Source organism: Mastigoproctus giganteus, chromosome 8, assembly GCF_048544385.1.
Source record: "Mastigoproctus giganteus isolate SK-2022 chromosome 8, ASM4854438v1, whole genome shotgun sequence".
NCBI lineage: Eukaryota > Metazoa > Arthropoda > Arachnida > Uropygi > Thelyphonidae > Mastigoproctus > Mastigoproctus giganteus.
In genome coordinates this window covers 192,829,737-192,843,776 of record NC_143582.1, presented here as the reverse complement: position 1 = coordinate 192,843,776, position 14,040 = coordinate 192,829,737, and the positions used below count along the sequence as shown (strand labels likewise).

Below are 14,040 nucleotides of genomic sequence, written 5' to 3'. Positions count from 1 at the left end.
CTCATTTGCAACTGTTGTTGGATGATGTTCCCCACAGACTCTACAGTAATTTGGAGCACTGCAGCTAGTTCTTTGACACTAATACAGCAATCTTCCAGGATTAATTCCTCAATTTTTGCAACACTCTTCTGTTACAGCAGTTGCTGGGCTTCCTTGGACTTCTTAATCATGCACTGAGGTTCTCCCACACTTGAATTGTTTATACCAATGTGCAACAACACTGTACCTGAGAAGTCTTTTCCATAAACAGTGACCATTTCTTCATGGATTGTTTTGGGTGTTTTCCCTTACAGAAAGAGGAACCGAATCATTGATCTGTATTCCACTTTATCCATTGTGACACCTCACTTCATTCAGTGCTGAAAAGATAAAAAAAAAAATTGTCAGATCAAAACCAAAATTTGTATTGTTGCTATAGAGATTTCAAGGTATCAAACAAAAAAAAAAAAAAAAAACTTTTTTTATCACAACTACTTCTACGTGAATAGAAATCTTTTTTGAATCCCCCTTGTATAAGGCTTAAAAGTCTTAAGTAAGCTAAATGCTGATGGTATCTTTTCCTTTTTTCAGTTACAGTTGCAGATTAGATGCGCAGAAACTTACATCCAGCCAAAGGGTAATCAATGGTTGGAATAATCTTCCACCTAGTGTTGTGGAAATGGATAACCAGTGTAAGTTTAAGGATAGTTTGGAAAAATTATTTGGAAGGCATGGGAAAAATGAAGGGTTTTTTTTTTTTTTGGCTGGGCCATCACATACTAATACTAACAATGAAAAACAAGATAATTTTCAACAGCCTTAGTAGAACAAACTTTTCAATATCACAGAACATTAGCCGATATTTCTAATTAAAACTAAAGTTCTGATTGCAGCTTCTACACATAAAATGAACACTGAATATGGTTTCAAAGTAATTTGAACACAATGTATCTTGAGTCTGCAATAAAACTCAAACTAAATGAAATAAAAATTCTTTGTGAATTTTATAGCATATGAAGATGGTCTTGCTTACAAAGCCCAAATCAAAACACGATTCAACTGTTACCAGCAAAATATAATAGAGTAACAGTAAAGTTCCCAATGAAGTTGCAAAGTCCTCTAGCCATAGTATCCACACAGAATATAAATGGAAATTTAGTACTCCAAGAATAAAGTTATCTGAATTCAGTTCAGAATAGGAATTTTCTTCAAAATATCACTGATAACAATCAGAAATCCTTCACTTCTATTCAGTTCATCAGTTATTTCCATCATATCCAATCACAAAAGTAAAATATATAGTAATATAGTCGTTTTGTAATACATCCTGAAATTACACCATAAGGGGAAAAATTCACTCCATACTATGGAGAATATAATCACATTTTTTTTTTTTTTTTCAGCAAAATTTTCTATAAGACTTGCATCTATTTTTAAAAGAACAAGCTAATACATGAAAGAACCCAAAAAAAAAATTCTCTCATTGATCTCTCAGGTTGTGAGAGCGCTGCTTATCTGTTAACTAGAGAGATGCCAAGACTGTTCCATTTGTCTAGTAGGAGGAGAGACATTACACAAAAAGAGCTAAGCTCACTGTCATATGCATCACATATGCAAGTGACTGGCATTGTAAAAATGTACATATGGATGAACCAGCATCCGTGTGAAAGAGAAAAAATACCTGGGTGTTGTTTTGTATGTTATTTATTTTACACTGAGTGGTCACTTTATTAAGTAATAGCAAGGTTTCCCTTTAGTCCTCAAAATGCCTACATTTGTCATAGCATGGACTCAATAAGGTGTTCAAGGCATGCAGCATTAATGCTAGGCTGTCTTGACTCTGAAGAGCTCATTCCACCTCATTCCATATGTGCTTATGCATCTATTGACATCTGGTAACTGAGAGAGCCACTGCAGTAAGCTGAACATACCATGTTACATGGCCAGAATTGAGCAGAACTGGTTTCAGGTATATTCCTTAATTCTTCACATTCTGTCCATCTGACATGTTGCATTATGCTGTTAGAAGAATCTAGTTGAAGATGGATACACTGAAACCACAAAGAGATGTGCTTCGTTAGAAACAATTTTCAGATAAACTGTAGCATTCAAATGTTGCTCCACTGCTATCAAGGGGCCCAACGTGCACTATGAAAACACTCCCCATTACACTATCACTACCAGCTTGCAATGTTGGGTGTTCCTAGCATTCCATGGACTTGTGCTGTTTTTGCCATATTCTAGTTCTCTCATTAGCATGAAACAGCAGGAACAGGATTCAGCAGACCGGGTGAAATTTTTCCAACCCTACACTGTCCAGTGTTGGAATTCCTTAGCCTACTGTAAGCATACTTTCTTGTACTTGCTGTCAGAAGTGGAACAGGTTCAGACATCAGCTGCAATACCCCATACAAGACAAGGTATGACGAGTTGAGCATTCTGAAATCTCTCTTTGGTTGCCATTGTTGTACTAAAGTTATTTGATTGACCATAACCTTTCCAATACTCTGTATAAGTCTTTTTGTCAGCCTCTGTTGGCCCTATGTATAACAAGGACTGCTGTTGGCAAGATGCCATTTGGTTATTGAACCCTCTTGATATACTAAAGACAGTCATATGTGAAAATCCAAGCAAGTTGCAGTTTCCAATATACTCATACTGGCATGACTAGCATTGGCTATCATGCCATGTTAAAAGTCACTTCAAGTTTTATCCTTGTTCATTCTCACAGTGAATTGCACATATACAGCATCTCTATGTATTTACCTACTCGCTTTATATGCCATACACATGCTACTGTTATTAAAGGAGTGCACCATTTCATGACAAGTGTACCTAATGAAGTGGCCACTCAGCATACTTCATCATTATGAAATGAGATGTTTTTTGAATTAGCTATATGAAGTTAGGACTTAAAAAAAAAAAAAAAAGAAAGAAAATGCTAATGCACTTTAACATTATTGAAATTGGGAGGAAGGTCGTGTCCTTTCATGTGTTTTTCCATGACCAGAAGGATTTACACTGTTTAAATTAAATCTGATTTAAATCCTGTCTAGTTAATGCAGTCATCTTCTCACAACAAAATAAGCTTTGCTTTCATAATGAGTTTCCCTGGTACTGCACTGCACTATTTTCACACAAATGGCATCACCAAAGGATAAATATCAGCCATTTATTATAAAAATGAGACACTGCTATGGCTTCCTCTTTTGGACTTGTCCATGCCAAATATAATCTCTTACCAATGCTCTTTGAAAGTAGTACAATACCTGAGAAACTCATGATTAAGATAAAGTTTGTTCTGCTGTAAGTGATAAGGCATTTAAAATTCTGAGTCACAAAAACACAGCTTCACATATAACTAGAATAAAAGTGCTTGCATTAAATACTGAAATCAACATTTGTAAGAGCTCTAAAAGTTTAGTGTTCAGGGAATGCATCATGTCAGCCTAATACCAAGAGCCAGGAGACAAAAAAAAAAAAAAAAAAAAAAAAAAAAACAACTCTTTTTCGTTCTCAATATGGGAGTAAGAAAGTTTTTCTAGTGCTCAATCATCCATGAGTAGTTAATCTCACAATTCCTGTAATTAAAAACTCACTGGCTAAAGAAGTTAATACAATGAACCTTTACTTCCCTATTTCATATAATGGGACCAGTTGATTTGGTCACATGCAGAGGGCTCCAGGGGCTATCTTATGTGGGTGAGATACAGAAAGGGAAACCTTGTAAGCTAATTTTTAAATATTTTCAGCAAAATATTATATTGTGTTGACTTAAAACATTCTAATTATAAAAACAAAAAATGTAATAAGAAATCATCAATGTTGGCATTTTTCTATTGAAATTCATGTTTATAAAACAACAAACAAATTAATAAACCAATAAAATACTAATACACTAATAAAACAATACAAACTATAACTTTATAGTTAACTTTAATCAAGTTTCTCTGGTTTTTTTTTTTTTTTTTTGTTAATAAATTATGCATCACTGTCTTTTTTTGCACACATCAAACCTGTTCACTAAATACCAGCTTTCACACATCTTGTATTAAATGCACATGCTATATCATAAAGAAATGTTTCAATATGAATTTGTGCATGAATAAAATACAGTATTATTGATAACTTCTGCTTTGAAATTTTAACTACTTATTATATTATCTGTTTGCAGTCATTTTATTAAATTAATTAATGTTAAAAAACAAAACTGCATTTTAACAATGTTACACACATACACAGAGTAAATTAAATCACTACCAACATGCTGAAATATATGATATGAAAATGACTGGATGTTGGTTTATTAATGAATGAACACTACCTACATATAAAAACTGATTTGATTTCCTCAGTAAATTTGCAATCTGATGAAGAAAAATATAACTACAGAAATAAATAAAAACTCTTCTTTTCTGTATTTGATCTGCTAGTAATTTATATTATGCCTCATCTCACCTGACTCAAAAAATAATCACAAAAGGAAAAATATTAAATTTAAAGTAAAACACAATCATAAAAATTTAATATTTCCAATTTAATTCCCTATCAATAACTGCTTTACTAGGAACTTAAGTACTTTATTTTTTGAAAAAAATTAAAAATGACTTTCTTTGGCCAGAATAAACTTACCTATCAAGAAGGAAGAAAAAGACAGTTTGTATGATATAAAACACACTCCAAGGATATCACTGTTTGCATAGCCTATTAAAATTGCAAACAATCACCTATGCCTTGTGCATCAACCCCAACATAAGTTAAATGTGCAACACTTCCTAAACTTGTTGCTGCCAAGTCACTACTTTTCCTGGCCTCTTTCAAATACTATAAATAGACTCACTTACTCACTCTCTTCATGTAATTCAGAATAAATACCAACATTACTGATATGCCTATCATTTTATGATTTAATCAAAAACATTTGTTTGTATATACAGCAAAATGCTAAATATACTGCTTCAATTAATCAAAATATTGGTGATCTCAAATCTGTAGTTAAATTAATAGTACCAACACAAAACTCTTAAATATCAATTTCTTTATAAGTTATCCAAATACAAATCTAAAAATTTAGTTTGTTACCTATCAAAAACAACAGAAAAAAAATTTTGGCAAAAACAAACGTTCATTCTTTTAGGCAACAATTTCTGTTAATATATGTATTTTTCATCAGATGAAATGAATGCAAAAGTCAATATTACAAATTATTTGAGAGAGAATGTATGAATCTTTTTAAAAAAAAAAAAAAAAAAAAAAGAATTACAGGAAGTAAAAAAATTAAGTAAAACAAAAAAAAAGTTATTTACATTGTAATTACAAAGATCAACAATATTAATTAGTGAGGTCATCCCTGTTTTAGGCAAATCAAGGAAGAAATCTTTATTGTACAGTAAAGATACAATAATGTGCCCGCCACAGCCAGGAGCTTGACAACGATATAGGGTAATGTAAAAATATGTACAGTATAACAAATCAGTATATCAAGTTAACTTGGAATGTGTTCTTTATAAACATTCCCTGTAATCAAACCCACTTTACTGGGTAAGTGACATAAACAGACAAAGTTTCTATGAATAAGTTATAATTATTTTTTGACAAAACAAATAATGTGAATAATATAAAGTAAAATAATAAACATTTTCATATTCAATGTGCCAAGTATAAAAATTTTTATATATATATTTATTGAGTCATGACAATGAACGCTACTGATTATAATGTTCACCATCAACTACTGTATTTTTAGTAAAAAAAAAATTCATACATAAAACATGGATATGTTATAAACATAAAACTGATTTTATATGAGGAAATTCTAATGATATTAATTCCTCGAGATCAGTTATTAATGAGAGCATTTATAAATAAAAAAAATGGTAGTAGTAAAAAGCTTACCAAATTGTTTGGAAGTAGCATCCAATGGTTTTCATCAAAATCGTCACCATGCTGATTAACTTGATTGCTTGGTGGACGTATACCTCTTGGTGGAATATTTTGGCCACCTGAAGCCATACTATCCTATAAACAAAACTCAGAAATTTCAAATATTAACAAAAGCTATTCCTACAAATGATAAAAACATACATGGAGGATAAAGTATACTCATATCCATAAATAAAAATAAAAATGAAATTATGTGTATATACTTTATCCACATAATTGTTTCTTAGATATTTAGAAAATTTAATATAGGTTTATCAATGGTAATAGGTGTTGCTATTTGGCATTTTTGTCTACAGAAATATTACTTCAGACAGCAATATTATAGATTTTTCTTATCCTAAAATTAAAAGGAAATGCATCTTTTTCATGCAAGATGGCTTCAGCACATTATTCCCTCAACATCACAAATTTACTATATGAAAAAAATTATCAACGAAATGGAATGGATAGAATGGACCTATTGAGTGGCAGCCCAGGTTACCAGATTTAGCCCTGCAGATTTTTCCTGTGAAAATATATAAAGGGCCATGCATATTCCCGGAAACAATGTATACCAGAGTGAACCAAAAAACAATGATATAACCGAAGAATATGCCAAAATTGATCATATGCTAAACTGTCTTACAAAACTGTGCCAAAAATTTTTAATTTCAAGCACTGCAGCTAAAGGATGCCATTTTCAAGATTAACATTAAACTCCATGAGAAATGACAGTCCAGGTCCCAGCCTTCATAGATTAATAGGCACAGCACCAGACTGCTGTCATCTGATGTTCATTCATATATCCCCAGGGGCTCACATCTGGTGAGTATGAGCTTGGCACACCCAGAGTCCTGAGCTGGATATCATCATTCTTCTCTTTCTTGGTGATTCCCTTTTACTTTTGTCTCTCTCTCTCTCTCTCTCTCTCTCTCTCTCTCTCAGGTAACTGAGAAATTTTTTTTTGGCTGGTGCAGCATAAGCCTCAGGCTTCTTTGCACCATGTAGCTAATAATAATGAGCTGTGTGAGATGGCAGATGCTTTTGTATCATGCAGACACTTCAAATAGGCAACCATCGAAATATGAATATGATTTTACACTACAGTTACATGAAGGTATTTAATATATATATATATATATATACACACACACACACACACACACACACACACATGCACAGAACTGTATATTTTTATTGTTACTTGTTAGGTTGGAGGGATTCACGGACTAATAGATTAACAGTAGCCAAAGGCAGAGGTGGAAATGATTCTTGCACTGCTTCTATTGGAATGAGCAGCAGCCTGCAAAGCCAGTGGCTGGGGATTTCAGGAATTGCAAATCCCCAGATCAAACAAGTAAATACATGGGCTGTGTTAGAGTAACTAAGAGTAAGAACAGGTGCATGTATACTTACATGTACACCAATGCTAGAAGTATAGTAAATAAATTTGATGCATTTGAAGTGCTGGTTAAGACATCCAAGGCAAATATAATGCTAATTACAAAAAAAGCTGGAGCAAAAGCCCATTAAAAAAGAAAAAAATAATCTTGGATGTGCTTCAACTCCTGTAGTCAATAAAAATACAGATGACCATATGATATAGAATAAAATAAAACTTAATGGTCAATCCTTAGCCACATCAACTCAAATAATACAAAGATACAATTGAGAATTAACAAATACAGACAAAATTGCAAATGCACTAAGTGAAACCTTTGCACAGTCATCAGCTACATCTTCATATCTGCAACCTTTGCAAAAGTCTAAATCCCTAATTGAAAAATTTTATTAAAACTCAATTAATATAATTTTAATATAAACTCAATTTTATTCCTACTCGACATTTTGACAATCAGCCATTCGCTGCAGGTGAGTTGTTCGGGATAGATTGACAAAATGCTGCAGGTCCACGCCATCAAATGATTCCAAAATTTGGTAAGAAATATTCATACACATTCTTCTATTTCTGTACAACAGAATCTATACAGATAACTGCGGTCCAACTGCTTGGGACAATGCCATTGTCCTTGCTTCCCCAAACCAGAAAAAACCATATGAATCCAAATCATTATCATCCAATTGTCCTAACAAGCTGCATAAGAAAAACACTTGAAAAAATGATTAGCAACAGACTATCTTGATTTTTGGATACCCAAAACTTAAGTATCCATCACTATGGTTTTTGGAAAGCCAGATCAACTCTGAACCTCTTGATCAAAGCAGAAACTAATATTTGAAATGCTTTCCTTCATAATGAACATCTTTTAATGATATGCCTTAACATAAAGAAGGCATTTGATACAACCTGGAGATCTGTAATCAAGTCACAAAGAAGGTTAGGCAAACAAAAGCAAATTATCAAAAATTCTTGGCAAAGGATGCAAAGAAAAACAGTAAAGACTTCTTTACTTATATGAACTCAAAAAGAAAGGGGATGAATCAGATTGGTCCATTTGATATCAATGGTTTGACTGTAGATGATCATTCTCAGATAGCTGCCAAACTAAATGAGTATTTTGCATCTACATTCACACATGAGGAGTTTTTCAAGGAGGAGAGGGCCAGATGTTTATCAAACTCTAACAGGGAGTTAAATGATTGTGCAATAACTGAGAACAAAGTGGAGGAGAAATTGTTGAAATTAAACATAAGAAAAGCACCTGGGGTGGATGGGATCTTCTTCTTCTTCAAGAGGAGTGTTTCCATTTACAATGGGTTTCCTCAGCCTACAAGTTATTTCTTGTCAGGAATTTTTTTCCGCCATAAAGTGCGGTTCAAGGTGTCTTGGTCGGTTAAGCCTCGGGCTGTCATGCACTCCCGTACTCCATCCATCCATGTCCTCCTAGGTCTTCCTCTTCTCCTTCTTCCAGGAGGTATCCATTCCAGGATAGCCTTTGGATATCTGTTTTCTTGCATCCGTTTTACATGTCCATACCATGTTAGATGCTTTTCTTTGATGGTGTCAATAATAGTATTTCTCACTTCCATTTTTTCCCTAATGTCTTCATTCTGTTTTCTGTCTCTTCTAGAAGTTCCTGCTGAGCGTCTCCAAAAATCCATTTCTGTGGAGAGCAATTTGTTTTCCGCTCACCTATTCAATGTCCAGGTTTCCACCCATACAATAGAAGACTTTGTACAATCGTTTGAAATATGTTTCTGTTTTATTTAGGATATTTTTGCTCCACAGAACAGAGTTTAACATGCCGATAGCCTTTCTGCCGTCTGTAATTCTCTTATTGATCTCTGCTTGGGGTGACCCATCACTTTGTAAGATTGATCCCAGATATTTGAATTTATTGACTTGTTTGATTTTAAAACCTGCAATATTTAGAACGTGTCCTGGCCCTGAAGACAACATTTCAGTCTTGCTAAAATTGATTTTTAGACCCCATTGTTTATATTCCTCAAACAACTGACGACATGCATACTTTGCATCTTCAAAGTCTTGTGCTATCACCACCTGATCATCTGCAAAAAGTAAATTGTGAATATAGGTGTTCTTATTAATCGGCAATCCCATTTTATTACATTTTTTTTTACCAGGATCTTAGGCAGATGTCAATATAAATTTTGAAAAGTGTTGGCGACATGCAACAACCTTGTAATAAGCCTTTTGAAGTGTGGAATTCAGGTGACAAAGCTGATCCCACTTTAATTCTGCATCTATTATTCTGTAAATTGCCTTAATAATGTTAATCAGTTGTCCATCAATATTTGCCTCTTTCAGTGCTTCCCATAAGAGTTTTCTTGGAACACTGTCATATGCCTTTTCAAGGTCAATGAAAATCATAAATATTTTTTTTCCTTTTGATTGGCATTTTTCAAGGATCTGTCGTTGAGCTGAAAAACCACTTTGTTCTTCTGATACCTCGATTCGGGCTTCTAAATGGTTCCTGATCCATTTTCCAAGGATCTTTAACAGCGGGTTCAGGACGCATATTCCTCTGTAATTTGAATAGCTTTTCCAATTGCCCTTCTTATAAATTGATGTAATATATCCTGTTATCATTTCTTTCGGTATTTCTTCTCCTCTCAGTATACTATCCAGTTATATTAAAGGAGGCAGCAAAGAAAGTAAGCAAACCCTTAGCCATAATTATGAGAGGATCCTTGGACTCGGAAAAGTCCCCAAGGACTGGAGATGTGCAAATGTATCTCCAATTCACAAAGGGAGGCAAAGGCTGACAAGTAATTACAGATCTGTTAGTTTGACTTCTGTTCCAGGGAAAATAATGGAGTCACTGGTTAAAGAAGCATTGCAGGATCATCTAGACAAGACAGCAGTAATAATTCAAACACAGCATGGGTTTGTCAAGAGGAAGTCTTGTGTGACCAATTTGACTGGATATTATGATGTGGTCACAAATGAACTGGATGTAAAAGATAATAATTTTGATATCATATACTTGGATTTCAGGAAAGCTTTTGATACTGTTGCACATGGAAGACTACTGTACAAATTGGAGCAGTATGGCATTAAGGGCAAGTTGCTACAATGGATAAAAGGATGGTTGAGTGGGAGAAGGCAAAGAGTGATCAATGGGTACTGCTCTACGTAGACTAATGTTATTAGTGGTGTCCCTCAGGGTTTGGTTTTGGGCACATTGTTGTTTTGTATATTTATCAATGATATTGATGAAGGTATATCAAGCTTAATGTCAAAGTTTGCAGATGGTACAAAGGTTGGCAGGGTTGTTAATAACAGTAATGATAGTATGCTGATATAACAGGATCTAAAGATCTAAACCTCCCAAGGACTTCCTAATTCATTTCACAAATATACGTGGTCTCAATTCTAATCTCAACGATGTCCATTTCCACTTGCAGTCTTCCAAACCCCATGTACTTTTTCTGACTGAATCTCAGTTATCAGTTGATTCAACTACTGCTCATCTCAGATGTCCAAATTATTTGCTGTATGATTGATTCCTTTCGCCTCAAAGGTGGTACTTGTACATATGTCCGTTCTGATATTCCCTGTCAGAGACTTGGCAATTTGGAATCTCCTCTCTTTGATCTTCTCTGGCTTAAACTCTCTCTACCTCATTGTGTAAAATTCATTTGTTGTCTCTACCGTTCTCCCAACTCCACTGATCACTTGGAGCTCTTTGACTTCCTCTCTTTGCAACTTGACTTTCTCCAGTCCAACTTTCCTAACAATGAGGTAATTTTCCTTGGTGATTTTAACGTTCACAACCCCAGCTGGCTTCCGTTTTCTAGTCACACCGACCCAGCAGGTCGAGATGCTGAGGCTTTTGCAATTATTAATGACCTAGCACAGATTGTTCATTTACCTACAAGAATACCGGACAATCCTAATCATACAGCCAATACGCTTGATCTTTTTCTCACAAACAACCCTTCTAAGTACAAGGTTGAAGTGAGAGGTCCTTTAGGCACTTCAGATCACAACTTGGTGATCGTCTCTTCTCCAATGGAACCTTTATCTCATGGCTATTCCCAACCTCGTATTGTTTGGCATTACAAGAATGCAAAATGGGATGACCTGCAAGACTTCTTTTCTTCTTTTCCTTGGTCTGATTACTGTTTCAAAACTTCTGATGTCAACGTTTGCTCAGATCGTGTCAGTGAAATTATTCTTGCAGGAATGGAATCCTTTATCCCACACTCCACTTTAAAATCTCGTCCTTTATCTAAACCTTGGTTTTCCAATAAATGTGCTAAGGCTGTCCAAGAGAAGAACGTTGCATATCGTAATTGGCTTGTTTCTAATTCTTCAGTTTCATTTTCTGCCTACACCAAAGCTCGCAACAATTGTAAAGCAGTTATTAATCAGTCCAAACTAGAGTTTGAACAGGCTAAGAGTAGAAAACTTGCTTCTTGCCCTAATGGTAGCCGAGCATTCTGGTCTCTTGCCAAAGCTATTGGCCGCAACTTTTGCCCATCTCTGCTCCCACCTCTGTCCAAACCAGATGGTTCTGTTGTCACTTCAGCCAAGGATAAAGCTGACCTGCTAGCATCCCATTTTTCTTCGAGCTCATGTATTAATGATCTTGGTAAAACACCTCCCACCATTCCTAACACGCTCCATTCAATGCCTCCTGTGGTCTTCCGTCAAAAGGATATCAGAAGGATTTTGACGAATCTTGATGCTAAGAAAGCTCCAGGTCCCGATGGTATTTCTCCACTTGTTCTCAAAACCTGTGCTCCTGAACTTACTCCTATTCTTTGCCGCCTTTTTTCACTTTCTTATTCCAAAGGTGTTTTTCCTTCTGTTTGGAAATTTGCTCATATCCAGCCAGTTCCTAAAAAGGGTGACAAATCCCTCCCATCCAATTATCGTCCCATTGCAATTACTTCTACTCTTTCTAAAGTAATGGAGAAATCAATTAACTGCCAGCACTTAAACTACCTAGAAACCTTCCGTCTGATCAACGATCGCCAGTATGGATTCCGTCAGTGCCGATCCACTGGTGATATTCTGGCTTATGTTACCCATTTATGGACTAATTCAATGGAAAGGTTCGGTGAAACACAAGTAGTTGCTCTTGACATCTCAAAGGCTTTTGATCGTGTTTGGCATAAAGGTCTTCTAAACAAGCTTCCATCTTATGGTTTGCCAACTGTTTTTAGTAATTGGTTATCCAGTTTTCTCTCTGATCGCTCACTGAGGGTGATGGTAGATGGCTCTCTGTCTTCTAACTTCTCCACTAATGCCGGTGTCCCCCAAGGTTCAGTTCTTTCCCCCACTCTTTTCCTCTTGTATATCAATGACCTTCTTCCATTGACTGGAAATCCTATCCATAGTTTTGCCGATGATAGCGCATTGCATTCAACTTTCCATTTTGAGAAACCTTGTCCAGCTCAATCAGCTTCAAGCTCTCGAAAATCTGCTGCCAATTCCTTAAATGCCGATCTTCAGGTAATTCTCCAGTGGGGCAAAGACAACTTAGTTGATTTCAAACCTTCTAAAACTCAATCTTGTCTTATATCTCGCAAAAAGGATTCTTCTGCTCCTATGCTTATCTTTAGTGACACTCCGATTTCTAGGCAAAATGATATATCTCTTTTGGGGATTACCCTGACTTCTAATCTCTCTTGGCACAAGTACATTACAAATATTGCTTCCTCTGCATCTAAAAAACTTGGTTTTCTCTTTCGCTCTCGGCGTTACTTTTCTCCCAAACAGCTGCTCACTCTGTATAAATCGCAAATCCGCCCTGCCATGGAATATTGTTCCCACATCTGGGGTGGTGCCCCCAAAACCTCTCTCAGGCTTCTTGATTCCATTCAGAAGAGGGCAGTTAGGTTAATTAATGATTCACCTCTAACAGAGTCTCTCCACTCGCTTTCTCATAGACGCACTGTTTCTGCTGCATGCCTCTTCTACAGATACTTCCATGGGCACTGTTCTTCTGAATTGGCTTCTATAATTCCCGCTCTCTCTTTCAAAACAGTCCGAACACGTGCCGCCACCAGCCAACATCCATTTACTGTCCAACTTCAAACCCACAGAACCAACTTTTCATCTTCCTCATTTATTCATTCAACTGCCGTTTTCTGGAACAACCTTCCTTCATACGTATTTCCTGAAAATTACAATCTACAGAAGTTCAAGTCCAATATCAACAACTATCTTCTTTCGTTTTCTCAACCTCCAACCCAAGCACGGTACTAAGTACTATAGGTTATAATACCTCTCGTGTTTGGGGTTCTCATAAAAAAAAAAAAAAAATCTGGAAAAGTTGGGTAGATGGGCTGAGAAGTGGCAATTGAAGTTTAACATTAGCAAATGCAAAGTACTGCATATGGGTAGCTGTTGTTGTTGTTGTTTGGTTTTTAGGAGCATTAGCAGCTTAGGCCATATTGCTCCGGGATATGCGGTGGTCATTCCCTGACCTTTCCGCATCATCCGTATTTGGTGGTGACGGGCTCGAACCCCGGTCTAATCAAGAAGCGTGTGCTATGCACTGCTGCTCCTTCCCACCTGGCTACGGAGGCGCCTGCATATGGGTAGCAGTAACCCCAGAGAAATGTATCAACTGTGGTATTACACTCAGGGTAGTGAAGAAGGAAAGAGACCTGGGGATAATTGTGCAGTCAGATATGAAGTTTTCTGAGCAGTGCAGACAGGTGGCCAGAGTAGGTCATGGGGTCTTGTCAATGATATATAGG

The 14,040-nt window shown here is 35.8% G+C and overlaps 1 protein-coding gene across 3 annotated transcripts in view; it reads right to left on the bottom strand.

The window, feature by feature from the left end:
* The window catches only part of LOC150082125 (uncharacterized), a 645,531-nt gene that overhangs the window by 582,775 nt on the left and 48,716 nt on the right, over positions 1 to 14,040 (bottom strand). For 2 of the 3 annotated variants that reach the window (XM_090379113.1, XM_090379114.1), the window contains exon 2: positions 5,875 to 5,997. In XM_090379113.1, coding sequence (XP_090235239.1) covers positions 5,875 to 5,991 — 117 coding nt within the window. In that variant the 5' untranslated portion in view covers positions 5,992 to 5,997. Of the gene's footprint in view, positions 1 to 4,611; positions 4,738 to 5,874; positions 5,998 to 14,040 lie in introns of those variants that run through there. The other variant, XM_090379115.1, reaches the window with a different exon arrangement.